General features: G+C 40.7%; 2 protein-coding genes across 4 annotated transcripts in view; one reads left to right on the forward strand and one right to left on the reverse strand.

The window, feature by feature from the left end:
* Positions 1-23,622, reverse strand: part of SEC11A (SEC11 homolog A, signal peptidase complex subunit) — a 41,140-nt gene extending 17,518 nt beyond the window's left edge. For 2 of the 3 annotated variants that reach the window (XM_026000581.2, XM_026000591.2), the window contains exons 1-2: positions 23,205-23,622; positions 1,133-1,242 (exon numbers count right to left, since the gene is read on the reverse strand). In XM_026000581.2, coding sequence (XP_025856366.1) covers positions 1,133-1,242; positions 23,205-23,255 — 161 coding nt within the window. In that variant the 5' untranslated portion in view covers positions 23,256-23,622. Of the gene's footprint in view, positions 1-1,132; positions 1,243-2,293; positions 2,370-23,204 lie in introns of all 3 variants that reach the window. The other variant, XM_072737353.1, reaches the window with a different exon arrangement.
* ZNF592 (zinc finger protein 592) overlaps positions 23,599-26,989 on the forward strand; it is a 75,294-nt gene continuing 71,903 nt past the window's right edge. The window contains exon 1 of the mRNA XM_072737348.1: positions 23,599-23,704. The gene's annotated coding sequence lies outside the window, so the exon portion shown is untranslated. The remainder of the gene's footprint in view (positions 23,705-26,989) is intronic.

The raw sequence follows: 26,989 nt of genomic DNA on the forward strand, positions 1-26,989 counted from the left end.
TCCAAAATTAGAGCTGGATGTGTTCATTAATAAACATAGAACAAAGGTATGAGTAAGAGTAGGAATAAGGTAAGAGCAAAACAGTGGGTCTTGGAACCACTTGTTGCTAAAGCCTGTATATCCAAATATGACAATGAAGGAATCAAATTGATTTTTTTTTTAAGATTTATTTATTTATTCATGAGAGAGACAGAGTGAGAGAGAGGCAGAGACATAGACAGAGGGAGAAGCAGGCTCCCCACAGGGAGCCTGGTGCAGGACTCAATCCCAGATCCTAGGATCACACCCTGAGCCGAAGGCAGATGCTCAACCACTGAGCCACCCAGGCATCCTAGAATCAAATTGATCTTAAGAGTAATGTACTATTTAAGTAATAGTACTTAATAGACTCTAGATAATGTTAATGATTTCTTTTATATTTATATACCATTATCTCTTGAAAAGACTTGAAATAGCTTACATAATTAAGTCCCAAATAAGACAGAACTATAACGATTCACTTAAACAAGGAAGTGATAATTCTCCAAAATGGAGTTAGTTACTAGTTTAGGATTTTAAAATCACTAGAGTATGAATTCAAGGACAGAGAAGGAAGCACAGTGGGAAAAGATTCAGTACTGCCACTTTAAGAGGCAGCTAATATCTTCAAAATTTCTGAAGTCTGTTTAGAAGTGATATTTAAAGGTCAGCAGGAAACATGGAAATAATTAGTGATGCTTCTGTACTGACACTGAGAACATGCTGCAGAAAAACTGTTAATTCGTGGAGAGGATACCTAATCCAGCAAACTGACAACTAAAGAGCAGCCCTGATGTATGAAAAGGAAGAAGACATAAGAATTTCAGGAAAATACAGTACACATTGAAACACTTTTCTTAAGAGATGTGCCAAAAATAAAACTCACATTGTAAACGTTTTATAGAGAAGTCATGAGCCCTTGGGGGTCTGAATTCTAAGTGCCTAATGAGGCTGCACATTTTCTCACAGTTGAAGAATAGTAACTAATTTTCTTTCAGGCCCTTTTCTGGGAAACCATAGTTTCTAGAGGAATAATACAATAGTTATTTAATTTCTCAGTTTTTTTCTTAAGTAATACCATGCAATTCTATGCCTTGAAAAGAAAAATTGTTACCTGAGCACCACTACAATTGGACTTTCACTTCCAGTTATGACCATCAGCCCCTTCCAGATCATTAGTGCCGAGGAGACAATCATTCCAAAATTTAGGACTTGATAATACAGCTGTAAGAACAAGAGAAGAAACGAGATCCATAATTATCCCCACTCCAGAAAGCAACTGAGAGTAGTATCATTTAAAAAATTTCCCCCAAGGGATCCCTGCATGGCTCAGCAGTTTAGTGCCTGCCTTTGACCCAGGGCGAGATCCTGGAGACCTGGGATCGAGTCCCATATAGGGCTCCCAGCCTGGAGCCTGCTTCTCCCTCTGCCTGTGTCTCTGCCTCTCTCTGTGTGTCTTTCATGAATGAATAAATAAATAAAATCTTTAAAAAAAAAATTTCCCCCAAAAGAGTTTCAAGTAGTACTATTAGGCCAGCTGAAGTTCTGAAACATTCCTTAAAACTATAATAATTACACTAGCAGTATTCCAGCATAGCCTCCCATCCCCCAAACATCTTCCTCCTGTTTGGTCACTCAGTGTGTTACCCTTACATAATAGCTTATGTTCAAAACTTTTTGTAGTTGTTATTTCATTTACGCTTCACCAAAATTCACCTGAAGTTCAATCACATTCCTGATACAAATCACTGCTCCTATACTCCTCCCAGACTTACTTTCCTACAATATCTAATAATGATGGGCTATTTGATGGAATTTAACTCTCAGACAGAGGAAATAATCTTGCCAAAGTCATACAGCTTGTCAGTCACATAATTAGGACTTGAAGACCAGCCTTTTCTGTCTTACTGAATTTCCACTACTCAACAAATTGTAGAATTCTACTTCAATAAGCAGATACGATACCAGAAAGGCATTTCAAATGAGGGAAATAATGTGAACTAATTGTGCTGGACAAGGCTGGATAAGAGGATGACTGACTCATTTTTGTTATTTTAAAAAATATGCATGCATATGGACACTCTGCAAGGCAACTGTTCTAGTCTTCAAAATTTCAATGTCATGAAAATAAAGGTGGAAGACTATTCTAGATCAAAAAGGACTAGATAGACATAACCAAATGTAATGCATAATTAACTGGATCTTGGCTCAAAAGAACAAAATACATATAAGAAAAAAAATCCCAATTACAAAAGACATTTTAAGGGGTACCTGCCTGGCTTAGTCAGTAGAGCATGCGACTCTTGATCTCAGGGTTTAGAGTTCAAGCCCCACACTGGGTGTAGAGATTACTTAAAAAAAAAAAAGATGTTTTGGGGTCAATTGGGGAAACTCAAATATGAAATGATACTAGGAAATTAGTGTTAATTTTCTTAGGTGTGATAATAGTATTATGGTTATGCAGGATATTGCACATGACTAGTAGTTAGCCAATAGTAGTTAGGGGTAAACTGTCTTATCTGCAACCCATTTCAAATGATTCAGAAAAAAAAAATTCTATGTACACATAAGTACACACAGAGTATGGCAAAATGTTAACATCTATATGGTAGCTTACAAGTGTTTATGTACTATTCTTTCAATTTTCTTTCAGCTTTACTGAGGTATAACTGACAAAAATGTCAGATTTTTGAGGCACCTAGGTGGCTCAGTTGGTTAAACGTCTGCCTTCAGCTCAGGTCATGGTCCCAGGGTCCTGGAATCGAGCCCTGTGTTGGGCTCCCTACTTAGCGGAAAGTCTGCTTCTCCCTCTCCCTCTGCCCCTCCCCATGGCTTGTGCTCTCTCTTACTCTCTAGCTCTCAAATAAATAAATAAAATTTTTAGGAAAAAAAAGTAATATATATTTTTAAGTAGGATCCATGCCCAATGTGCAGCCTGAATTCAAAATCCTCTGATCAAGAGTCACATGCTCTACCAACTAAACCAGCCGGGTGCCCCCAAAGTGTAAGATATTTAAAGTGTACAACATGAGGCGGCATCTGGATGGCTCAGTTGGTTAAGCATCTGCCTCTTGATTTTGGCTCACGTCACGATCTCAGGGTTGTGGGACTGAGCTCCAAGCCAGCCTCTGCCCTGGGCTGAGGCTTCTCTTCCTTTCCCTTTGCCCCTTCCCTAGCCCCTCTCTCTGTCTCAAATAAGTAAGTGGATCTTAAAAAAAAAAAAAAAAAATGTATGTCATGAGGATTTAATATATGTATACCCTGTAAAAGGGTTCCCCCACAGAATTCATTAAGACATCCAACACCAAAAAAAAAAAAAAAGAGAGAGAGAGAGAGAGAGAGAGAGAGAGAGACATCCAACACCTCACATAACTGCTCCTTTTGAGGTGGGGGGGGGGGGAGGTTAGGTCTTTCAATTTAAAAAATAAAAAAAAAAGATTTTATTTTATTTATTTATTTATTTATTTATTTATTTATTTATTTATTTGAGAGAGAGAGAGAAAGAGAGAAAGAGAGAGAGGAGTACAAGCAGGGAAGCAAGGGGAGTGGGAGAGGGAGAAGCAGGCTCCCTGCTAAGCTGGGAGCCTAATGAGGAGCCTAATGAGGAACTTGATCCCAGGACCCTGGGATCACAACACGGGCCGAAGGCAGATACTTAACTGACTGAGTCACTAAGGCACCCCAAGGTCTTTTGATTTTTCTTGAAACAAAGGTATACATAAACTAAATATGTAAGTGATTACATCTAGAGCTATAATACTAGCCAATTTTGTGTCATTTTATCTATATTTTCTGCCTTTAAAATTAATTTTCATTTCTATCGAAATACAATTTAATGGGGCACCTGGGTAATGGGGCACCTAAGTGACTCAGTGGTTGAGCATCTTCCTTTGTCCCAGGTTGTGATACCAGGGTCCTGGGATTGAGTCCCACATCAGGCTCCCTGAGAGAAGTCTGCTTCTCCCTGCCTATGTCTCTGCCTCTGTCTCTCATGAATGTATATACAAAAATCTCAAAATACACACATATATATATAATTTAAAAACAAGCAATTATCCTGGTCATGGTAGGCCACTTCAATCATTTTTGTCTCTTTTAGCTATTTCTTGTGCTATTTACCCTCATGCTTCTAAAAACTAATTGTTCCTCCAATTTTTATAAATTTGGAACATTACCTATTAACTACCTATTACGGTTAAGACTTTTAGCTCTGGAAGGATACACAAGAAACTGGGGACAGTGGCTGCCTCTGGAAGAGGAACTGGAAGTTAGGCAGGATGAAAATACTTTCCAGTATATACACTTCACGTTTTTTAAGTTTTTACTAAATATCATCTATTCAAAAGTAAGTTGATTAGGTTTATTTTCTTAAGTCCATGTTAATAGCTAGAACATTATTTTTTGGCCTCCAATGAAGTATGACATACTCTATCAATATAATTAATGTCATCCTCAAAGGATGGAAATATGAATATTTTCTAACAGACACAAGTATTTGCTACTCTTTGAGTAATGGAATATTATGAGCATACAGGTATAATCTGACACGTAGTTTGACGTTCCCATCTGGGGACCCTTCCTTCCGTTTACAGGTGAGGAAACAGAGGCACAGAGAGGCTAAGTGATGCGCTCACAGCTGCACAGCTACTGGCATGCAGAACAGTAACTACTAACTAGAACTCAGGTCTCTTAAACTCTACCTCTTCAAGATGGTAGCTTTCTTAAAAATTAAAAAAAAAAAAAAATGGTCCTCTTCCTCAGAAAAAGGAACTGAGGAAGTGTAGTGGGAGAGGCCAGAAGTAGGAAAACTAATTTCTAAGAAGTAATTCTGGTCAACCAGTGGATAAGCAGTCAGGAATTCGGCTACAGGCTCTACTTTCCAAACTTTCAATGCTGAAAAATCACTTACGTACTGGTTACAACAGTAGAATCTGCACCCCAATCCCGAATCTCTGAGGGAAGGGTTGTGAGGTTCCACATACACCACCAAATATAAAATACAGCTCCACGATCCCCTACCTGGGGGTCACATAAGTTTCATATTTCAAAAGTAGCCAGATTTTGAAAAGGTAACCTTGGATATACTACTTATTTATTTATTTATTTATTTAGTACTACATATTTATATAACATCCTTAGCAGGGTCTATGGCAATATCCCATAACCAACCATGTTAATATTTCTGCAGGAAAACTTTAAAAGATCACACCAAAATAAATAAAATCTAAAACTAGCCCCATGTTAATCAGTTCAACTCTGTTTTGTTGATGAAAATATTCCCATTTTCAGAAGGGCATCGATGTAGCACTGTCTAACAGATGTGGGATATCTAATAACTACTCTTTAAAAGAAAAACGAAAGACAAAAATTACAACTTGTTAGGTCCCTGCAAGAAGATCACTATTCTACCCATAATTAGCCTTCTCTTTTTCCTCAGACCTGGAATACTACCTTTCACTACAAAGTCATTATTGTAAAATTTATCTTAATCACCCAAATCACCCTCATCATTCTTACTAGTGAGAAAGAGGTTGAAAGTCCCTCACTGTGTATAACTGGTATGTTCCTTAAAAGGCACCTACTTGCATAATCCTAAATCAGTCTGTGAGCCAAAACCTAGACAGAAGGACACTATTTGGTGAAACAAATATTCTCTCTGAGCAAAAGTCTGAGAAATGTTATATTCTTCTCCCTTTCTTTTCTCTGCTCTTTTTCCTACCAGTAGTGTTTACTCAAAAGACAACAACAATAACAACAACAAAAAACCCACATTGGCTTTCTTTACCACTACATCTGAATACCTATGAATATACATGATCACAAAAAGGGCTCTTTCTGATATTAGCAGAAATAAGGTGGCAGCTACCCAACCTCATATCGTTTGGCAACAGCCATACTATTAAGACATTGTGACATATGTAGAATAACAAATACAGAAGTGAATAGCCCTATTATTTTTTCTAAGAAGTGACTAGAACAATATGCTCTTCAATGCTCAAGGTGAAACTAGAAAAGAATGTTATTAAAGCCAATAAAGCAGGGTGCCTGGGTGGCTCAGTCAGTTGAGCGTCTGCTTTTGGCTCAGGTCATCATCTTTGGGTCCTGGGATCGAGCCCCTTGTCAGGCTCCCTGCTCAGTGGGAAGTGTGTTTCTCCCTCTGCCTCTGCCCGTCCCCTGCTCATGTACTCTCTCAAATAAAATCTTAAAAAACAAAACAAAACAAAACCTCTTCAAAGGTATGGTATGGGGATTTGTGTGTGCTATTTTACTTTTGCAGTTTTAGGAAGTAGAACCCGCCCCTACAAATTCTGTGACTAGAATAATCCACATGACAATTAAGTAATATATAACACTGTAAGTAATATATAACAAGAGTTAAAAAAAAAAAAACAGGACATAAAATTCAGCAATATAAAAGCTGATAAATTTAACAGCCATAATCTGGAAGTTATGCACCATGCATTTATCTATTATAGTTATCAAATACACCATCATATTTCCCATTCTTGCAAGAGATATTTGAAATTCAACACTTAGGGTATTTTCACAGAAATCATATTTCCAGCAATCTCAAGAAAATACACAAGTAATCATTGAAGCAAAAATGTGTCTCAGAGCTAAAAATTGCATTTGGCCTAAATTTTCAACTCCTCTTAAGACCTCAAACTAAGAGGCTTATCAATCTATGACCACAACTCTCCTGCTCTTAATTCACAAAAGATGAAGCAATTAGAAGCTGGGGTATTAGAGATGGATACCCTCACAGCAGCTGGAAATAAAACAGATAGTGTTGGAAAAATTGAAGCATGTTCAGAATATCTGCTGTAATTATGGCCCCATAAAGTCACTGACAGTCCCAGTGATCTTAAATGATAATAACAAAACAAAAAATCCTTAATAGTCTAACAATATTAAGACAAGTTTCATTTTAAAAAATCTGTTAAATCTTTTAAAAATCTGACACACGGGCACCTGCCTGACTCAGTTGCAAGAGTGAGCACTTCTTGATCTTTGGGGTCATTGAGTTCAAGTTCCATGTGGGGTATAAAGATTACTTAAGTAAATAAAACTTTTTATTTTTTTAAAGATTTATTTATTTACTTGTTTGTTTGTTTATGATAGACATAGAGAGAGAAAGAGAGAGAGAGAGAGAGAGAGAGGCAGAGATACAGGAGGAAGGAGAAGCAGGCTCCATGTCGGGAGCCCGATGTCGGACTTGACCCCAGGATTCCAGGATTGCACCCTGGGCCAAAGGCAGGTGCTTAAACCGCTGAGCCACCCAGGGATCCCAAATAAAACTTTTTTTTTTTTTAATTTTTATTTATTTATGATAGTCACAGAGAGAGAGAGAGGCAGAGACACAGGCAGAGGGAGAAGCAGGCTCCATGCACCAGGAGCCTGACGTGGGATTCGATCCCGGGTCTCCAGGATCGCGCCCTGGGCCAAAGACAGGCGCCAAACCGCTGCGCCACCCAGGGATCCCCCAAATAAAACTTTTTAAAAAGTGCACATGCACACACGCTCTTGCTCTCAAATAAATAAGTAAAATCTTTTAAAAGTAAAAAATACAAATATAAAAGCCTTCCAACAAGGAAAAACTCCAATCTAAAAGGGCATTCACTGGTGAATTTTACCAAGCATTTAATAAAACAGAATCATAACAATTCTATGCCAAATCTTCCAGAAAATTGCAGAAGAGGAATGTCAAGTAATCTAACATATATGTAATTGGATTGATCAGGAGGAAGGGAAGACAGGAAAAAACTAAGAAATAATGGCTAATTTTTTTTTCAAATTTGATTGAGACTATAAGCTCATATATCCAAGAACCAGAGCAAATCCCAAACAAAAGAAACTTGAAGAAAACTACAACAAAATTCAACATAATTATCAAACTGCTTAAAATCAATGATACAGAGAAAACTGTAAAACCAGTCAGATTAAAAAAAAAAAAAAGACATTATGTAAAGAGAAACAAAGATTACAGCAGATTTCTCTTTGAAAACAACACTTGGGCAGCCCCAGTGGCGCAGTGGTTTAGCATCGCTTGCAGCCCGGGGTGTGATCCTGGAGACCTGGGATCAAGTCCCATGTCAGGCTCCCTGCATGGAGCCTGCTTCTCCCTCTGCCTGTATCTCTCCCTACCCCCCATCCCCTCTGAATAAATAAATAAATCTTAAAAAAAAAAAAAAAAAAAAACAACACTTGCCAGAAGACACTGAAACAACATCTTAAAAGTACTAAAAGAAAAGCTATCAATATAAAATTCTATATCTGAGAAATTTCTTTCAAAAATGAAGGCAAAATAAAACCTTTTCAACACACAAAAATTAAAGTAATTCATTATGAGCAGCCCTACATTACAAAACAACTTTTTAAAAAGTCCTCCAGGCAAAAAGAAAATACCAAATAAAATCTAGATCTACACAAAGGAGTAAATCTGCTGGAAACAGCAGATGTCAGTAAATAATATGCTTTTTCCTTTAAAAATTTTTTTTATCGATATTTGACTATTTAAAGCGAAAATAGGAGCGCTGGGTGGTGCAGTGGGTTGGGCATCCAACTCTTGGTTTTGGTTTAAGTTGTGGTCTCAGGGTTCAGCCTCTCTTGGGATTCTCTTTCCCTCTCCTTCTGTCCCTCCCCAGCTCACCCATGCACTCTCTCTCAAATAAACAGATAAATCTTAAAAAAAGAAAAAAATCAAAATAACAATAAGGTATTGTGGCAACATGTACAGAAGTAAAATATACAACAGCACAAAGGCCAGAGGAGGGGAAACAAATGAACTATAATGCTCTCATAGTATACATGAAGTCATATAGGTTGAAGATAGCCAAAATAGCACACACAAATCCCATACCATACTTATGAAGTTAAAACAAAACAAAACGTATGATGGGGTGCCTGGGTGGCGCAGTCAATTAAGCATCTGACTCTTGGTTTGGGTGCAGGCTGTGAGATGGAGCCCTGCATGTGGCCCTGCTTGGGACTCTCTCTGCCCACCCATCCCCCTAGAATTTATGCAACTAATAACTTCAAAACACAGGAAGCAGGGCATCTGGGTGGCTCAGGTGGTTACAAGTCTGCCTTCTGCTGCTCAGGTCATGATCCCTGGGATCAGGTCCTGGGATTCAGGTCAGCATAGGGGTCCCGGCTCAGCAGGGAGTTTGCTTCTCCTTCTCCCTCTGCCCCTCCCCCTACTTGCATGCGCTTGCATGCTCTCTCTCTCAGATAAATAAATAAAGTCTTTAAAAAAAGGAGTGCCTGGATGGCTGAGTCCATTAAATTCCCTCCCGCTAAGGTCATGGTCAGGGTCGTGGGATCGAGTCCTGTGTCAGGCTCCCCACTCAGCTCCTGGAGTCTGCCTGTCCCTCTCTCTCTGTTCCTCCCTTCACTCGCGCTCTTTCTCTTTCTCAAATAAATGAATAAATAAAATCTTTTTTTAAATCTTAAAAATTTTTTTAAAAAAAACACAGGGAACAAATACTGACAGAACTGTAAAGAGAAACAGACAAATCCACAGTTATAGTTAGAAATTTCCAAACCTCTCTACCAGTAATTGATACAGCAAGAAGACAGAAAATCATTAAGGATAGAGAAAATTTGAGTATCACTTCCAACCAATTTGACATAATTGATATTTAGCCAACAACAGGAGATACACATTCCTTTTAAGTATATATAAAACATTTACCAAGTCTTAATAAATAGAAAAGGAGGGGCACCTGAGTAGCTCAGTCAGTCTGGTGTCTGCCTTCGGCTCACACTGATCAGGGGTCCTGGGATGGACCCCTGCACCTAGGGCTCCCTGCTCAGCAGGGAGTCTGCTTCTCCCTCTCCTTTTGCCCCTTCACTCTTACTCTCTTCTCTCACTTGCACTCTCTCCCTCAAATAAATAACAAAAGCAAATAAATAAAAAGGATTTGAATTATGCCAAGTGTTTTCTCCAATCACAATGGAATGAAAATAGAAATCAGTAACGGAAAGCTATCTGAAAAATCCCAGTGTTTAGAAATCAAGCAACAGACTTCTAAATAATCGATGGTAAAAGAAGAACTCACAAAAGTAGTAGAAAGTATTTTGACCTGAACAAAAATGAAAATACATCAAAATCTGTGGGATGCACCTAAAATGCTAAACAGAAGGAATTTTATAGCAATAAAGGCCTATATTAAGAAAAATAGGAAAGTCTCATATGTTGTATTTTTGTTTACACTCAATTCAAAATATTTTGTAATTTCTCTTGTGATTCTCCTTTGACCCTTGGTTATTTAGAAATTGTTTAATTTCCCTACAAAAAAAGAGAAACACTTTAATTTCCAAATATTTGTAAATTTCCTAAATGAGACTTCTACCTTAAAACACTAGAAAAAGCAAATGAAACCCAAAGCAACTCACTGAAAGTAAATATTAAAAATAAGAGGAGAAATAAATGAAACAGAAGACAGGAAAATAGTAAGGAAAAACAAACCAAAAGTTGGCTCTTCAAGATCAACTAGCCAGACTAATCAGGGGAAAAAGAGAGAGAAAAGATATGAATTATTAGTATCAGAAAGGAATGAGAGAGATGACCAACATCACAAGAATAATATATATTCCTTTGGTTAGCAATATAAACATTAATAGGAATATTAAGCAAGTATTATGAATACCTTTATGCTAATATATTTCCAATGCTTTGAAAGACAAGTTATCAAGGCTCACTGAAGAATCAGATACCTTGAATGGATTAACATCTATTAAAGAAATTGAATTTATGATTTAAAAACTTTCCTATAAAGAAAAACTTCAGGCTTAAATGGCATTCACTGGTGAATTCTACCAAGCACTTAAAAAATCATAACAATTTTACATCAACTTTTTCAGAAAATCACAGAAGAGAGAATACTTCCCAATTCATTCCATGAAGCCAGCATTATCAAACCAGACTAAAGATGTTAAAACTACAGAACACATCATGGATATTGATAAAATAATTATGTGCAACATTTTAGCAAATCAGATCCAACAATATATACTGCATAACCAAGTAGGATTTATTCCAAGATAAGAAGTTAGAGACTTCAATATCCCTTTCTCAAGTTGATAAAATGACACAGAAAATCAGCAAGGATATAGAAAACTTGAATACCACCAACCAAATATCTAGAGAACACTTCACCCAACAAAACAGAATATATCCTTTTCAAACACACATGAAACATTCTCCAGAGATCAAGGCCTTGGCAAATAAAAAAAGAGCCTCAAATTTTAAGACTGTAATCATATAAACTTATGTTCTCCATCCACAATGCAATTATATTAGAAATCAGCATTGAAATTTAGGAAAATCCACCGATATTTGGAAATTAAACAACATTTTTCTAGATAATCCGTGGGTGAAAAAGAAATCACAAGGGAAATCATAAAATATGTTGAGAACTGAATCTAAACAAAAACACAACATCTTAAAATTTACGGAATGTAGCTAAAGCACTGCTTGAAGGGAAATGTGTAGCTTTATTTTTTTTTAAATTTTTAAAAAATTTTTATTTATTTAATGATAGTCACAGAGAGAGAGAGAGAGAGAGAGAGAGAGAGAGAGGCAGAGATACAGGCAGAGGGAGAAGCAGGCTCCATGCACTGGAAGCCCGACGTGGGATTCGATCCCGGGTTTCCAGGATCGCGCCCTGGGCCAAAGGCAGGCGCCAAACCGCTGCGCCACCCAGGGATCCCAATGTGTAGCTTTAAATACATATATTAGAAAAGATCTTAAATCAATAACCCAAGATTCCACTTTAAGAAACTAGAAAAACAGCAAACTAAATAAAGCAACCAGGGAAGGAAATATACTTTAGAGCATAAATCAGCAAAATAGAAAACAATAAACATTAGAGAAAAAAAATCAATAGAAGTCAAATTCATAGACATGGAAAGCAGAAGGGTGGTTGTCAGGGGGCAGGGTGACGGGAGAGTGGGGAGTTTTTTATGGGTGCAGAGTTTTAATTTTGCAGGATGAAGAGTCCTGGAGATGGGTTGTACAACAATGTTAATGTACTTGACACTACTGAACTCTACACTTAAAAACTGGTTGAGAGGGGATCCCTGTGTGGCTCAGCGGTTTGGAGCGTGCCTTCAGCCCAGGGTGTGATTCTGGAGACACGGAATGAGTCCCGCGTCAGGCTTCCTGCATGGAGCCTGCTCCTCCCTCTGCCTGTGTCTCTGCCTTTGTCTCTGCCTCTCTATGTCTCTCATAAATAAATAAAATCTTAAAAAAAAAAAAAACTGGTTAAGACAATAAATTGTATGTGTATTTTACAATTTAAAAAATCATGCTAAATGAAAGTAGCCAGCTGCAAAAGACTACATTTTGTATGATTCCATTTATATAAACTACACAGCTAAGGCAAATCCTAAGAGACAGAAAGCAGATTAGCAGATGCCCGGGGCTGGGAATGGGAACAGGCATCAACTGTAAAAGTACACAAAGGATCTTTCTGGGATGATGGAAATGTTCTAAAACTGGATTGTAGTGATGGTTGCACGACTCTACTATAAATTTACTGAAAAACATGAATTACACACTTAAGATGGGTGAATTTTATGAATTATATGTCAATAAAGCTTTTTTTTTAAAGACACACACACGCACACACAAAATAGAAGCAAATAGAGTAGGAAAGGCCTGAGTGAAAGAAGTCTTTTAAATTGACCTGAAATCCAGAAGCCATGAAGAAAATATAGGTAAATGTGACTATCAAAATAAAAAAGCAAACAACCACCAAAAAGTCCCACAATCATGCATGGTGAATCATACTGTAAGTCAAAAGATGACAAATTCTGAGAAAATATTTACCATATGCAGAAACAATCTAACCTTCCTACAAGCAGCACTGAGAAATCAGTAAGAAAATAATCCATTAAGGAAAACAAGCAATGGATTATGAACTGCTAGTTCATGGAAAATGAAGTAAAAATGACTCTAAAACCATATGAAAATACGCTCAACCAAACTCCGAATAAGGGGAGGTAAGTAAAAGTAAAAATATCCTGAGGTACCATTCTTCACTTACTAGGATGACAGAAACTTTATTAAAGTCTGAAAATATACCATGCTGGTAAAGCTATAGGAAAAAGTCACTTTCACTTTTTAAATTTTTGAACACTGTAAATATATCTACTTAAACTAGTCATTACAAAGGGAGGGGGGCAAGGGTGAGCCCACAAACTTATTTCCACTACACCTTGTCTTTCTGAGGCACTTGGCACTAGATTAACTTGCTTGTAACTCACTCATCTTTGTCCTTTTCTCTTCCCATCCTGCATGAAATCTTTTCTCTTCATGGCTTCAGTTACAACATATATGTTGATGACACCCAAACCTCTACTTTCATATCATACCACATATATCCCCTAGGTAAATATATTCAGTGACTTACTGACAATTACCCCAATGTTACACCTTAAATTCAGCAGGTTCAAAGGTGAACTCAGTCCTTTCCTTCGGATCTCTTCTTCTTTCCACACTCTCTAGTACAGTAACTGGTACGATCATCTACTCAAGGCCTCTGGATTTACCTCCCCAACATTTATCACATTTAGCCCATGGGCTTTAATCCTATGGCTACTGCTTTATCAGGTCACGTTTCTTCTCATCAGGACTATTAAAATAATCCGACAGTTCTACCTCTATACTTGCATCCATGTAACTCATCTGCCTATATATTACTTTTATAAGGTGAAAATGAAATTATTGTATTGTCTGCTCCAAATTTTTTTTCAACTATTTATAAAGTCTGAACTCCTTAGTATACAAGGCCTTCTGTGATTTGGCCCCTGCTACCTTCTCCAACCTTATTTCTTGCTACAAGTGATAGTCCCAGTTCGTAACCATAAACATAATCTAACATATAATGCAATATATCACAGTTCCCTAACAAAGCTACTACCTGTAGTTTAATCAGAACTAAAAGGACATAATCTTTTTTTTTTTTTTTTTTAAGTAGGCTCCATGCCCAGCGTGGAGGCCAATGTGGGGCACAAATTCATGACCCTGAGATCAAGACCTGAGCTGAGATCAAGAGTCTGGATGCTCAAATGGCTGAGACACCCAGGCACTCCAGTATATATTCTTAATAACTCAATGATGAAAATAAGACTAATAATAAGTCTTAGTGAGGCAATCATCAGCTTCTAGCAACACCAACTTAAAAAGACTCATTCCATGTTTTTCTGACAAGTTCCTATCTCTGAGGACCCCTGCGGCAAAAGGAATGAGACCACCAGGTCTCACCAGGTTTGATTCTGGTAATAGGGCCTACTTGAGAGCTATATCAAATCCAGAGCTTTCTTTCATAATCTGGTCTATGGGGACCTTGATGGCCCTCCATTCCAGAGTAAACTTGTTTGTTATATTGATGATATCGTGCTGACTGGACTTGGTAGTTGAACCTCATGACTTAGACTCCTTGGTAAAATACATATGTGGCCAGAGTGTGGGGGAAAGAAATCCCACAAAAACTCCCCTCCCAATGAAAATTCTTGGGGTCCAACAGTCTTACTAATATAACCCTTCTAAGATGAAGGATAAGTTGTTGCATCTGGTTCCTGCTACCACTATGAAACTTAAAGCCTTGTGGGCCTCTTTGGATTTGGGAGGCAACATATACCTCATTTGGGTGAGCTACTCCAACCTTTTATCTAGCAAACCCATTTTGAGCCAGTTTTGAGGAGAGCTCCACAACAGGTCCAAGCTGCCATGAAAGCTGTTCTAGCACTTGGGCCATCTGACCCAGAAGATCCCATGGTGACTGAAGCATTTTTGACAGATAGGGAGCCTCTGGCCATTATCCATAGGTGAATAGACAGCACAGATCTTTGGATTAGGGGCAAAGCTATGCTATGCCCTGAAGAACTACTGTCTTGAGTTAATAGTTTCTAGCTTGTTACTGAGTTCTAGTAGAGACCAAACACTTGACCATGGGTCACCAAATTACCACGTGACCTGAACTCCTTGGCTTGAAATGGATGTTACCAGGTACACCAAATCATAAAGTTAGGCATTCACATAGTACTCCACCCTCAAGTGGGAACGGTCTATACAAGACTGGGCTCGAGCAGGTCCTAAGACACAAGTAAAATGTATGAGCAAGTGACTCAGACACTCATGAAATTATTGGCTCCTGCTCATATATTGCTTCATCTCCTTCATCTTACACCTATTGCCTCATGGGGAGATGCCTTTGACCAACTGATTAAGGAAGACTTTGGGCCTTGTTTTTAGGTGTTTTTTTTTTTTTTTTTTAAGATTTTATTCATTTGTTCATGAGAGACAGAGAGAGAGAGAGAGGAGAGAAAGAGAGGGGCAGAGACATAGGCAGAGGGAGAAGCAGACTTCGTGCAAGGAGCCCAACATGGGACTCGATCCCGGGACTCCAGGATCATGCCCTGGGCTGAAGGCACGCGCCAAAGTGCTGAGCCACCCAGGGATCCCCATTTTTAGGTGGTTCTACATGAACCATCTAGCACCAACTGCAAATGGACAGCAAAGCACCACATTCCCATTCAGGGTTGATCTTGAGACTTGATAAGGGAACCCCCCAAAATGGGCAGAACTTTGAGTGATGTAACAGTCATTCACTTTGCCTGGAAGGCGAGATGGCCACAGGTATTTACACTGAATCAAGAATGATTAGCAGTTTGGCTGGACAGCCAAGGACTTGGAAGGGACATAATTGGAAAGCTGTAGACCAGAGGCTTGGGGAAGAGGTATGAGCTTTCTGAATGAGCTTTCCAAGTAGGTATTTAGAACGTAAAGATATCTGTGTTCCATATAAACGTTCACCAAAGAATTACCCCAGCAGAGGAGTATCTTGATACTTAGATAAAATTTCCTATTCTTTGGATGTCGGCCTCTTTCCCTAGCTACCCTTGTCTTGCCCAATGGACTCATGATCTCAGTAGCTGTAGCAGCCAAGCTGAAGGTTAGCAACATAGATTTTTACTCATCAATCTGGTTCTAGCCAAAGATGAGTACCTAGCCTGCCAACTATAAAAAAATTGACAATGAAACCATTCCTGATACTGGTTCATTTCTATCGTGAGAGGGGCAGTAATTTCTCCCTACTAGAATATATTCCAGATATGGATGTCTTCCTTGTCCTTGATATTTCTGTCAAAACCACCATCCATGCACTTACAGAATGCCTTATTTTCTCATCATGGTATTCCATACAACATTGGCTGTGATCAGAGAACTTTTTTTATGGATAATTAAAGCTTAGCAATAGGTATTTGGATCATGAATCAACTGGTCTTACCATGTCTCCCATTATCTTGAAGCGGCTGGCCGGAAAGAATAACGGAACAGCAGGCTAGTTACCAATCTACTGCCTCTGAGCTCCAAATCCATCCTTGTGTTACCCAAACAAATTCTCCTTTTCCAACCACCTCAATGATATTAAGTTTTATTAATAAAAGGCATGGGAGGGCCACTACAAAGTGATGAAGGGGCTTCTCTTCCCAGTTCCATGTTTTTATTTCACACAGTAGCAAATGGATCAGTGTGAGGGTCTGGTAGTGCTCACTTCAGTGACCATCACAGCCTGGCTCCTGCCTACATGATCTCTGGCAAGTTTCTCAGCTCCCAACAGGCCATTGCTATGGACCAGCTCCAGTTCCAGCATACTGCCATGCAAAAGTCATTGCTATGGCAGATTACGTGTTCCTGGAACCACACTCTCTCCAAAGAGGTCTGAATTTCAGGCTTGGGAAGGGGGTTGGAAAAAGGTATTTTCTATTATCTTTGCTTGTTCACTCTCATCCTAGAGGGTAGTAGCGGTTTTCTGCATATGCTATTTCTAAACCCCTTATGAGGGCTCTTTTACCCATTTTTAGTAGTTAAGCATCTTTTGCTAGTTAACAGGATTTTTTTTTTTTTTTAAGATTTTATTTATCTATTCATGAGAGACACAGAGAGAAGCAGAAACATAGGCAGAGGGAGAAGCAGGCTCCCTACAAGGAGCCCAATATGGGACTCAATCCCAGGGCCTGGGTATCAGGAATTGACCCAAAGGAAGACGCTCAACCACTGAGCCTCCCACGTGCCCCTAGTTAACAATTTATTTATATTAAACTTTTCCCTCTTCAATTACTGGTATGGCTTCTATCTTCTGAGTGATACGGACAGCCTTTTGAGGATAGTTATAGCATCAGTTAGGCACCAGTAATACTTTTGGGGGTGGAGGGACACTTGGGTGGCTCAGCAGTTGAGCGCCTGCCTTTGACCCAGGGCATGATCCTGGAGTCCCAGGATTGAGTTCCACATTGGGCTCCCTGCATGGAACCTGCTTCTCTCTCTGCCTATGTCTCTGCCTCTCTCTCTCTCTCTTTGTGTGTGTGTGTGTGTCTCTCATGAATAAATAAATAAAATCTTTAAAAAAAATTACTTTTGGGGGTGGGGATAATAATATTTAATGCCTTCCAGTATGTAGTATATGCTCTGAATCAGCAATGAATATATGGGATTATTTCTTGTACAGGTAGGATTCACCAGTCTGGAATTAAAGGGTGAGAATGGCAGTCACCCCTCTCACTATTACCCCTAATAATCTGCTATTGAAATTTCTGCTTTCTATTCTAACAACTTTGGATCGATGCTGCTGGCTTAGAAGTTTTCATTCCCAAAGGAGATATCCTTCCACCAGGGGGACACAATGGTTCCATTAAACTGAAGTTAAGACTACTATGGGCTCTGGTGAACCAAAATGCAAAGAATAGGTGATTTATTGGCAAGGGTGACTGATTTCAGAAAAAAACAGGGTTGTTTCTAACATAATGAGGGAAATGAGTATAACTGGACTACAGAGAATTCTCTGAGGCCTCTCAGTGCTCTCAGACCCTGTGATAGAAGTTAGTGAAAAATGAAACAATCCAATTCAGGCAGGACTACTCTAGACATTAACCCTTTAGTAATGAAGGTCTGGGTCGCTCCACCAGGCAAGAAACTATGACCAACTTAGGTTCTTGCTGAAAGCAGAAGAAATATGGAATGGTTAATGTTAGAAAGAATACAGCTCTAACACATGACCAATTACAGAAACAAAGGATAGCTATACATTAGACAAAAGCGTAATTTTGCCTTTAATTTGGTTTGAAAAATTAGAGGAAGCGTGTATAGTTGCCGAGTTGACAAAGGGTAGACTACAGCAGTTTTGTACTTTGCCAACTTGGCTAAGCTAGAACTAAGTGTCCTCAAATCCCCCTCTCTGTAGGGTTTTGGGTTAAAGTTGGCCAAAAAAGGAAATGTGCCCAAGATCTGGAAGGTGAAAGGGAAGCAGCTGCTACTATGTTGAAGGTCACTGTGATTAGAGGTGGTGAGCAATAGCCATGAAGGGCCTGGCTATAACCCAGTGTGCCCTTGCTTTCTCCTGCCCATACCTAGCTCTTCTGGCTGAGTAACAGAACCTAGTAGAAGCAACAGCCATCCACAGACTTCATCTACTCTCCTTTGGTGTGGTCCCACTCCACCAAACCAGACACAGAATCCAGCCCCAGATGCCATGGCAAGCTTGGATCTGCTCACCCATAACAGTGCTTCAGAAGAGCTGGTTAATGACATTTCTCTGATCCTCCATCTCTCAGTTTTAGGCTGTTCTCCAGCTTCTCCCACAATTGTGTAAGATCCAATTCCTACAATAAATCCTTAATTCTACAATATTCATAGTGGTTCTGCTAAACTCTGACCGATAAACTATGTTTTTCAGATAAAGCTGTCTCTGTGCACAACGTATATTTAGATACCACACCTCATCTCGTTCCTTGAAGTCAGAAAAGACAACTCTTTAAAGAGCATAATCACAATTTCTGTATAAGTAGAGCTCATCTTTATTGTTGTAGGCTTGTACCATTTGGCCATGGGAATGAATAATCATACATGTTCATGGAGAGAATATTTTGAAAAAGAACCCCCCCAAAACTAAGAAATATGAAGTATTTAGGAACTACTGCAAATAAACGCCTTAATCCTTATTATGGTGCTGTATTCTAGATTTTGCTCAAACTTACACAGAACAAAGAATGATTTCTGGATGCTTGAGAATATGCTCATGGAGGTTAAGGTGCAGTTTATAATAAAATTTTACTTGTGATTTCCTTGTTTATATATTGGAGACTGATGTTAGTATTTCTACACTGAAACTTGGCAATTAATTACTGAATGCAGACATCCTGTCTGTAACATTTTCCAGGTCCTAAACAAGAATATTAGTTTTCAAAAATCTGGACAGATCTGTCCTCTGTGCTGTACATACCCATTTGTTTGTAAATTAGCCCAAATATTCAAAGGCCCTTAAAAGTGATTTTTTAAAATTTCCTAGCCTTTACATAGGATAAGATTTGTAAACTGATTCTGAAAAGCTTAAGAACTCAGTTCTAAAATTTCTGCTTTTACAAATCGAACCTTATTCTTTAAGAGATTTTACTTATTTATTTGACAGAGATACACACACAAGCAGAGGGAGCAGCAGGCAGAGGGAGAAGCAGGCTCCCTGCAGAGCAGGACCCTGAGATCATGATCTGAGCCAAAGGCAGATGCTTAACTGACTGAGCCACCCATGCAACCAAACATTTTTTAAAATGAAAGATAACTCTAAATACAGGCTTTTCTGAACACACAGGTCACCACAATGGGCATCAAAAAACTAACCTATAACTGGGAGTGCCTGGCTGGCTCAGTCAGGAGAGCATGTGACTCTTGATCTTGGAGTTGTAAGTTAGAGCTCCACATTGAGAGTAGAGATTAGTTAAAAATAAAACTTTAAAAACAAAAACAAAACAAACAGAAACTAACCTATAACTAGTGGTGTGCTGGAGTCAATTTGCTAAATTTTCAGGAGTTTTGCAAGCTGGTTGTTAAACAATGTTATTAAAAATTAGTACAATTACATTTAAAACAAAGGTAATAAATAACCTAAACTCATCAGTTCCTATTTTACTACAATTTATCATCATCTATGCTCAAGGATTTTTTTCTATTTTATCTATAAGGTGGAAACTAAAGTTGCACGTTACCACCTCTCTTCCTAATGCTGTATTCCATGATGTCATGTTAGTAGTGTGAAATCAGCCATGTTGGGTGTATTTGTACCACAGAAATAGGCAAACTAGATCAATCAGAGCTTTTGGGGTTAAAAAAGCCTCAGGAAAACAGTGAATCGGATATTCCAGTAAAGGAGCCATACTCCAAAGGGGAAAAGACAAATAAAATAGTATAAGAACTAAAAGGACTGTAGAGATCACCTAATATCCTAGGATAGTCCACAAAGACTCAGAAAGAATACAAGGGGAGCACATGATCTTTGAATAGAACAATGCTCACAGAGACAGTGACATGAGATAGGTAAAGTAAACTGAGACAAGACTGAAATAGTGAGAAATGGCAGACTGTAAAATGACTGGGACTTACTACAAATGCCATTATAAAGGTATGGGCCATTACCTCTAACGTAATAAGGAGCTACTGAAGGTTTGAAGGCAGGAAAGAGGACTTTAATCTGGCAACAATGCATAGAATTCAGTAAAGGTAGTTAAACACTTTATTTTTGGAAACCATGAGGCTGACCAAAGAAATTGCATTACATATAATCAACAAAAGTCTTGAGTTTGGTGCTAAAAAATCAACTGAGGGCAGCCTGGGTGGCTCAGCGGTTTGGCACCACCTTCAGCCCAGGAAGCGATCCTGGAGACCCGGGATGGAGTCTCACATCAGGCTCCCTGCGTGGAGCCTGTGTCTCCCTCTACCTGTGTCTCTGCCTTTCTCTCTGTGTGTCTCTCATGAATAAATAAATAAAATCTTTAAAAAATAAATAAATAAAAAATAAAAATAAAAAATCAACTGAAACTCAAAGCTCCACAGAATACAAGCTCTGTGATTCCATGTATATAGAATGCAAGTCCGTCTATACTGACAAAAAGTAAATCAGTGGTTGCCAGGTGTCAGAGAAGAGATGAGCTACAAAGGAGCACAAGGGCTCTTGTAGGTGATAGAAATGTTACCTTTAAAAAAAATTAATTGTTAGAGAGAGAGAGAGAGAGAACACCCATATGTGTACATGAGTGGGGGCTAGGGGTAGAGGGAGAAGCAGATTCCCCACTGAGCAGGGAGCCTGATGCAGGGCTGGATCCCAGGACCCTGAGATCATGACCTGAGTCAAAGGCAGACATTTAACCTACTGAGCCACTCACGTGCCCCAAAATGTGCTGCTATCTTGAGATGGGTGCATAGAACTATGGAAACTTATTAGATGGTACACTTTAAATGGATGAAGCTCATTGTACTCAAGTATTCCCCTTCAACTTGATAAGAAAAAAGAATTACAACTCAAACAACTTAATCAGACATTTGATGTTATTTCAGCATAAATGGCAAAGTTATGCAAATAACAGCAGTTTTATTTATTTTTAATTTGTATTCATTTATGATAGTCATAGAGAGAGAGAGAGAGAGAGAGAGAGAGAGAGGCAGAGACACAGGCAGAGGGAGAAGCAGGCTCCATGCACCGGGAGCCCGACGTGGGATTCGATCCCAGGTCTCCAGGATCGCGCCCTGGGCCAAAGGCAGGTGTTAAACCACTGCGCCACCCAGGGATCCCCCATGCGCCACCCAGGGATCCCCCATAACAGCAGTTTTAGAAGAGCAGAACCAAACTTCTAGTTTCCTTCTTTCCTCTGATCAGCCCTCAGTATCTACAGTCACTGCCAATTCTTTTCCCCAGATGTCACGTACAGGTAAAATCTCATTTTATAACTTTCCCTCATCCCATGGCCATGCTACCTAATTCCTCCCGTCCGTTCCTAGCAACCTCTGGAAGGTTGCTCATTTTCTTCACCTGTATCATGGGAGTAACATTACCTACCTCATAGGTATTTAAAACAATTCACACACACAAGAGCTCAAAGTAGGTATTATTTGTCTTAGTCATTTTCTACACTTATGCTGAGGCCGAGTCTGTCTCATTTATCTCTGCATTTCTCTCACTGTACCTAACATAAGTTACAATGAATAGTATGCCCAAAATAAGTATTTCTTCAGAGAAATGTCTGTAGCACCCAGAAATTCAGATATGAAGAAGACAACATCATACAACAAGTAAGAATCTGAAGTGTTACCATAAAGACACAAACGTTTCGTGCCATTTGAAAAGAATGATCAGTTATGACTGAAGAATTACGAAACACGTCTAAGAGGTGACATTGAGCTAGGCCAAGTCTGAAGGGGAGTTAGGGAAAGGTGCACATCCACCTCCCTGCACGGTAATTGTAAATACTGTAAAACACAAGGCCAAGAGAAACATCTTCAATAGTGACATGTTAAATCATTAACGGTGAAATACTATAAACAGGCCCAAGGAGGCAAGCAAAACTAGGCTCTACACACACCCACTTCATGCGGAGGAGCTACCTTTGTAATGACCGAATAATTACAACAGTGTTCCAGTACCATCTGGCATGTGGTCTACAAGTTCAGGATGGAGTAAGGTTTAAGGACCAAATTCCAGGATCGGAATTTCAAGATCCCTGTGCCACTAACACTGGGCAGGAAATCCGAGGACTCCGAGGACTGCCACCTTCCCGCTAAGCGGACTCAGGGGTAAGTATGACTACTGTTCCAAGTCTGAACTCGGAGGTGGTCCCGGGAAAGGCACTGCGGCCTGCGGGGGCCCAGCTGCACTCGAAGGGTTGCTGTGGGCTGGGAGCGGCACAGCGGCGTCCATGGGGCCTACACTCGCCTTCCCGAGCATCCCAGAAGCCAGGGTAGCACTGATCTGCTAAACCGAGTCGCCGGAATCGGTCTGGAGTCTCCGCGATGGCAGAACACGCGAGTTTGCCGCCACCCCGAGTCTCAAAGGCTAAGCAACCCCAAGTCCCGCTGAGAAAGCGCCCTGCGGTTTCCATTTGCCCTCCTGCCTCGTGAGGAGGACTGGAAGGTGAAGAGCCGGCTTTCCGCAGCGGCCCTGGCAGGCCCGGACGCAGCCAGGGGCCGCACGTAGGGGGCGGACAAAGAGATCTCGGGCCACAAGCTCCACAAAGCCGGGGAACAACGCGGGCGTCAAGCCCTCGCCCAGGCGGCCGCAGATCCGCCGGGCCCCGCCGCCGCGACGTTAAAGGGAGCCCGGGGGCCCCGGGAGGCAGGGCGCGGCCAACCTCACCTGCCGCTTGTTCATTCGCCGCACATCGTCCAAAAAATCTAGAGACAGCATGGCGCGGCCGGTGAAGGAGGACACGGGCAGCGGAGAGGGCGCGAAAGGACCGGCGGGCGGAACGGCTGGCGCACCGGCCGGGCTCGCACTGGACAGGACCCCGCCTCGCCCGCACTTCCGCTTCCGGGGCGGGAACCGGCGCTGCCGCCCCGCCCCCACCCCGTCCCTTGCGTCGCTGCGGAGGGCCGACAAAGGGACTCGCGACTCTCCTAATCAGGTCTCCCGGACTCGTCTCGCTGGGGGAGGGTACTCCCACGCCGGGCCTCGCCTGCCGAGAACCTGCCGGAGCCCCGGGTCCGGGTCCGGGCCCGGCCCTCGGCCCCCAGCCCCTGGCGGAGGCGGTGACCCGGCTTCTCCCGGAGGCCGCCCTGCCACCTCCGGGAGGCGGGCCCTCGTGCGCGGCCGACCAATCGGAAACCAGTGTCAGGCGTCCCCGGCGGCTGCAGCAGGTCCGCGGTCGGGGTGTGGCGTTGGGTGTGTGGCCTGGCCTGGCTTCCCGGGCTGGGGCTGGTGTCCCGCGCTCCGGGAAGTGGCGCTCAGGTGGTTTCGTTAAGGGCTTTAGGGGTAAAGGTGGGGGATAAGAGAGCCTTTCGAAGCACTACCCGAGCTTCCCCGGACTTTCAGGGGCTCTGGGTGGAGGAGAGAACAAACCAAAGGCTGCTAGGGTGTGATGAGACCACCAGGGGTGCGGGGTGTCAGGAAGTCCCTGGGGCTCCGAGCGTGACCTCGCTAAGGGCATCTGCCTCCTGCTTTTGTTACCTTGGGCGCCTGGATGCGACCCTCTTCTCGCTGCCCCTGACTCTGTTCCAAACAGCCTTTGCCTTGACTTACTAAAGCTGCTAATATGCACCTAGGACAAGAAGTACCAGATGTGATCTCTTACTATTATTTCCATCTTCTTCGAAATAGGAGGCATCTCACATTTGGGGGGAAGGATCTACCAAAACTTTGTGCCCAACTTTGCAATTCTTTACATGGAAAATGAACTCAAAGGGCACCTGGGTGGCTCAGTGGTTGAGCGTCTGCCTTTTAGGCTCAGGTCGTGATCCCGAGGTCCTGGGATTGAGCCCAGCATTAGGCTCTCCGCAGGGAGCCTGCTTCTCCCATTGCCTGTGTCTCTGCCTCTGTGTCTCTCAAGGATAAATACATAAAATCTTTAAGAAAGAAAAGAAAATGATCTCAATTAAAAAAAAAATATTTTGGAGGATGGCTATAATGAAAAAGATAATAAGTTTGGGGGAGGATAGAAGCCTGTAGGCTTCTGGTGGGAATGTGAAATGGGACAGCCATTTTGGAAAGTGGACTGGTAGTTCCTCGAAAGGTTAAACATAGAGCTATTATATTAACCATATTAACCAGCAATTCTCAGGGCTAGGTATATGTCCAAAAGAATTGAAAGCTTTATGGCCACACAAAAACTTGTAGGTGAATGTTTGTGTCAGTGTTTTCCATAAAAGCCGAAATGGACAAATAACCCGACTGTGCATTAACTGATGAAAGGATAAGCAAAATGCAGTATGGCTGTACAATGGTATATGATTTGTCAATTAAAATTAAGAGATGCATAACATAGATTGAGCCTTGATAACATTAAGCTTAGTGAAAAAAAGTCAGTCATAAAAGATCACATAATGTATGATTCCATTTATATAAAATGTTCAGGATAGGCAAATTAATAGAGATAGAATGAAGTGGTTGCCTAGGCCTGGAAGGGTTGGGAGAAATGGAGAGTGACTGCTACTGATTATAGGGGTTTCTTTTAAGGGGTGTTGAAAATAATGTTCTAAAATTGAGGTGATAATTGTACTACTTTGTGAATATACTAAAAAGCACTGAATTGTACACTTTATTTTTTTAAGATTTTATTTATTCATGAGAGACACAGATGCATAGACATAGGCAGAGGGAGAAGCAGGCTCCCTGTGGGGAGCCCAATCCAATACTGGATTCCAGGACCCCAGGATCATGCCCTGAGCTAAAGGCAGTTGCTCAACACTGAGCCACCCAGGTGCCCCTGAATTGTACACTTTAAATTGGTGAACTGTATAGTATACAACTTATATCACAATAAGCTGTCATGAAAAAGAAAAAGAAGGAAAAAGGGGCGCCTGGGTGGCTCAGTTGGTTGAGTTGACCTTTGGCTCAGGTCATGATCCTGGGGTCCTGGGATGGAGCCCCATGTCAGGTTCTCTGCTGAGCAGGGAGCCTGCTTCTCCGTCTCCCTCTGGGCTCCCCCTGCTTTTCCTCTCTTAAATACTTTATTTTTTTTTTATTTTTTAAGAATAAATACTTTAAAAAAGTTGTTTTTTTTTTTTTTTTTTAAAGAAAAGAGTGCAGTCCAGGTGGCTCAGCGGTTTAGCACCACCTTCAGCCTGGGCTGTGATCCTAGAGACCCAGTATCAAGTCCTGAGTCAGGCTCCCTGCATGGAATGGAGCCTGCTTCTCCCTCTGCCTGTGTCTCTGCCTCTCTCTCTGTGTCTCATGAATAAGTGAATAAAATCTTTAAAAAAAAAAAAAAGAAAAATGAAAGAAAAAACATTGATGTCTTGTTCACTGTTAAATTTCCAGTGGTGAACACACAACTTGGCATATATTAGGTACCCAATAAATATTTGTTGAATTTAAAATGTGTGTATGTGTATATGTGTGGTGATCTCCAACTGCTGCCCATAGGCACCTCATACTTCCTGAGTTGAAAAATGAATTCCTGATTTTTCCAAATGAGGAAGGCCTGTGGAGGAAAATACACATAAACTCCATGAGGGCAGGGACCGTGTCCATCCCTCTGTCCCCAGCTCTCATAATAGTGCCAAACTCATAGCAAATACTCAATAAGTATTTGTTAATAAATGTTGACTGTGGATTCTAACCTAAATTTTGGCTGATAGAGTGTTTGGCCTATGCTTGCTAATGTTGAATTCAAATCTAAAGATGAGGTTCGGGGATCCCTGGGTGGCGCAGCAGTTTGGCGCCTGCCTTTGGCCCAGGGCGCGATCCTGGAGACCCGGGATCGAATCCCACGTCAGGCTCCCGGTGCATGGAGCCTGCTTCTCCCTCCGCCTGTGTCTCTGCCTCTCTCTCTCTCTCTGTGACTATCATAAATAAAATAAAATAAAATTCTTTAAAAAATAAAAATAAAAAAAAAATAAAGATGAGGTTCCATAACCATTTAGATAGGTATGAGCCTCAGTCAGTCTTCATATTGTGAAGAAAAGAGCCCTAAGAGAGGCATGAAGTTCCGGGGGCTTCAGATGTAGCAAGAGTCAAGTAGTTGGGGATGTTCAAAGAGGCTTCAGAAGGCAGAGAACATGTGATATACAGGTAAAATTTATTTGATATGTGGATCAAGTTGGCAGGTGAAAAGGATATCAATGGAGAGAATTGTAGCAATAAAAGTATAGGGGCAGAAAACTGGAAAAGGTATTTGGGAAATCCAGTTTGATTCTCCAACTTTGCCCATAGCTTAAGGAACAGGGCTAGTTGGGTCTGTAGGTGTTCTTTTGTCACTGAGGAAATTTGAGGAAGCCTAAGATGTCATTTGTTGGATTTACATAATTTCTCCTTATGGCCACATTCAGGTACTGCTCTACATCTGTAATTTTATATGCCCATAAGCCAGTTTCTAATAGTTACTTCTTTCTTATTCCTCTGTATATTTTAAATTATACAAATAATACATGACCACATTCTCATCATGAAAGATTAAAACAAGACAAGCAATCCAGTGCTTCTAG

Source organism: Vulpes vulpes, chromosome 14 (genome assembly GCF_048418805.1).
Source record: "Vulpes vulpes isolate BD-2025 chromosome 14, VulVul3, whole genome shotgun sequence".
NCBI lineage: Eukaryota > Metazoa > Chordata > Mammalia > Carnivora > Canidae > Vulpes > Vulpes vulpes.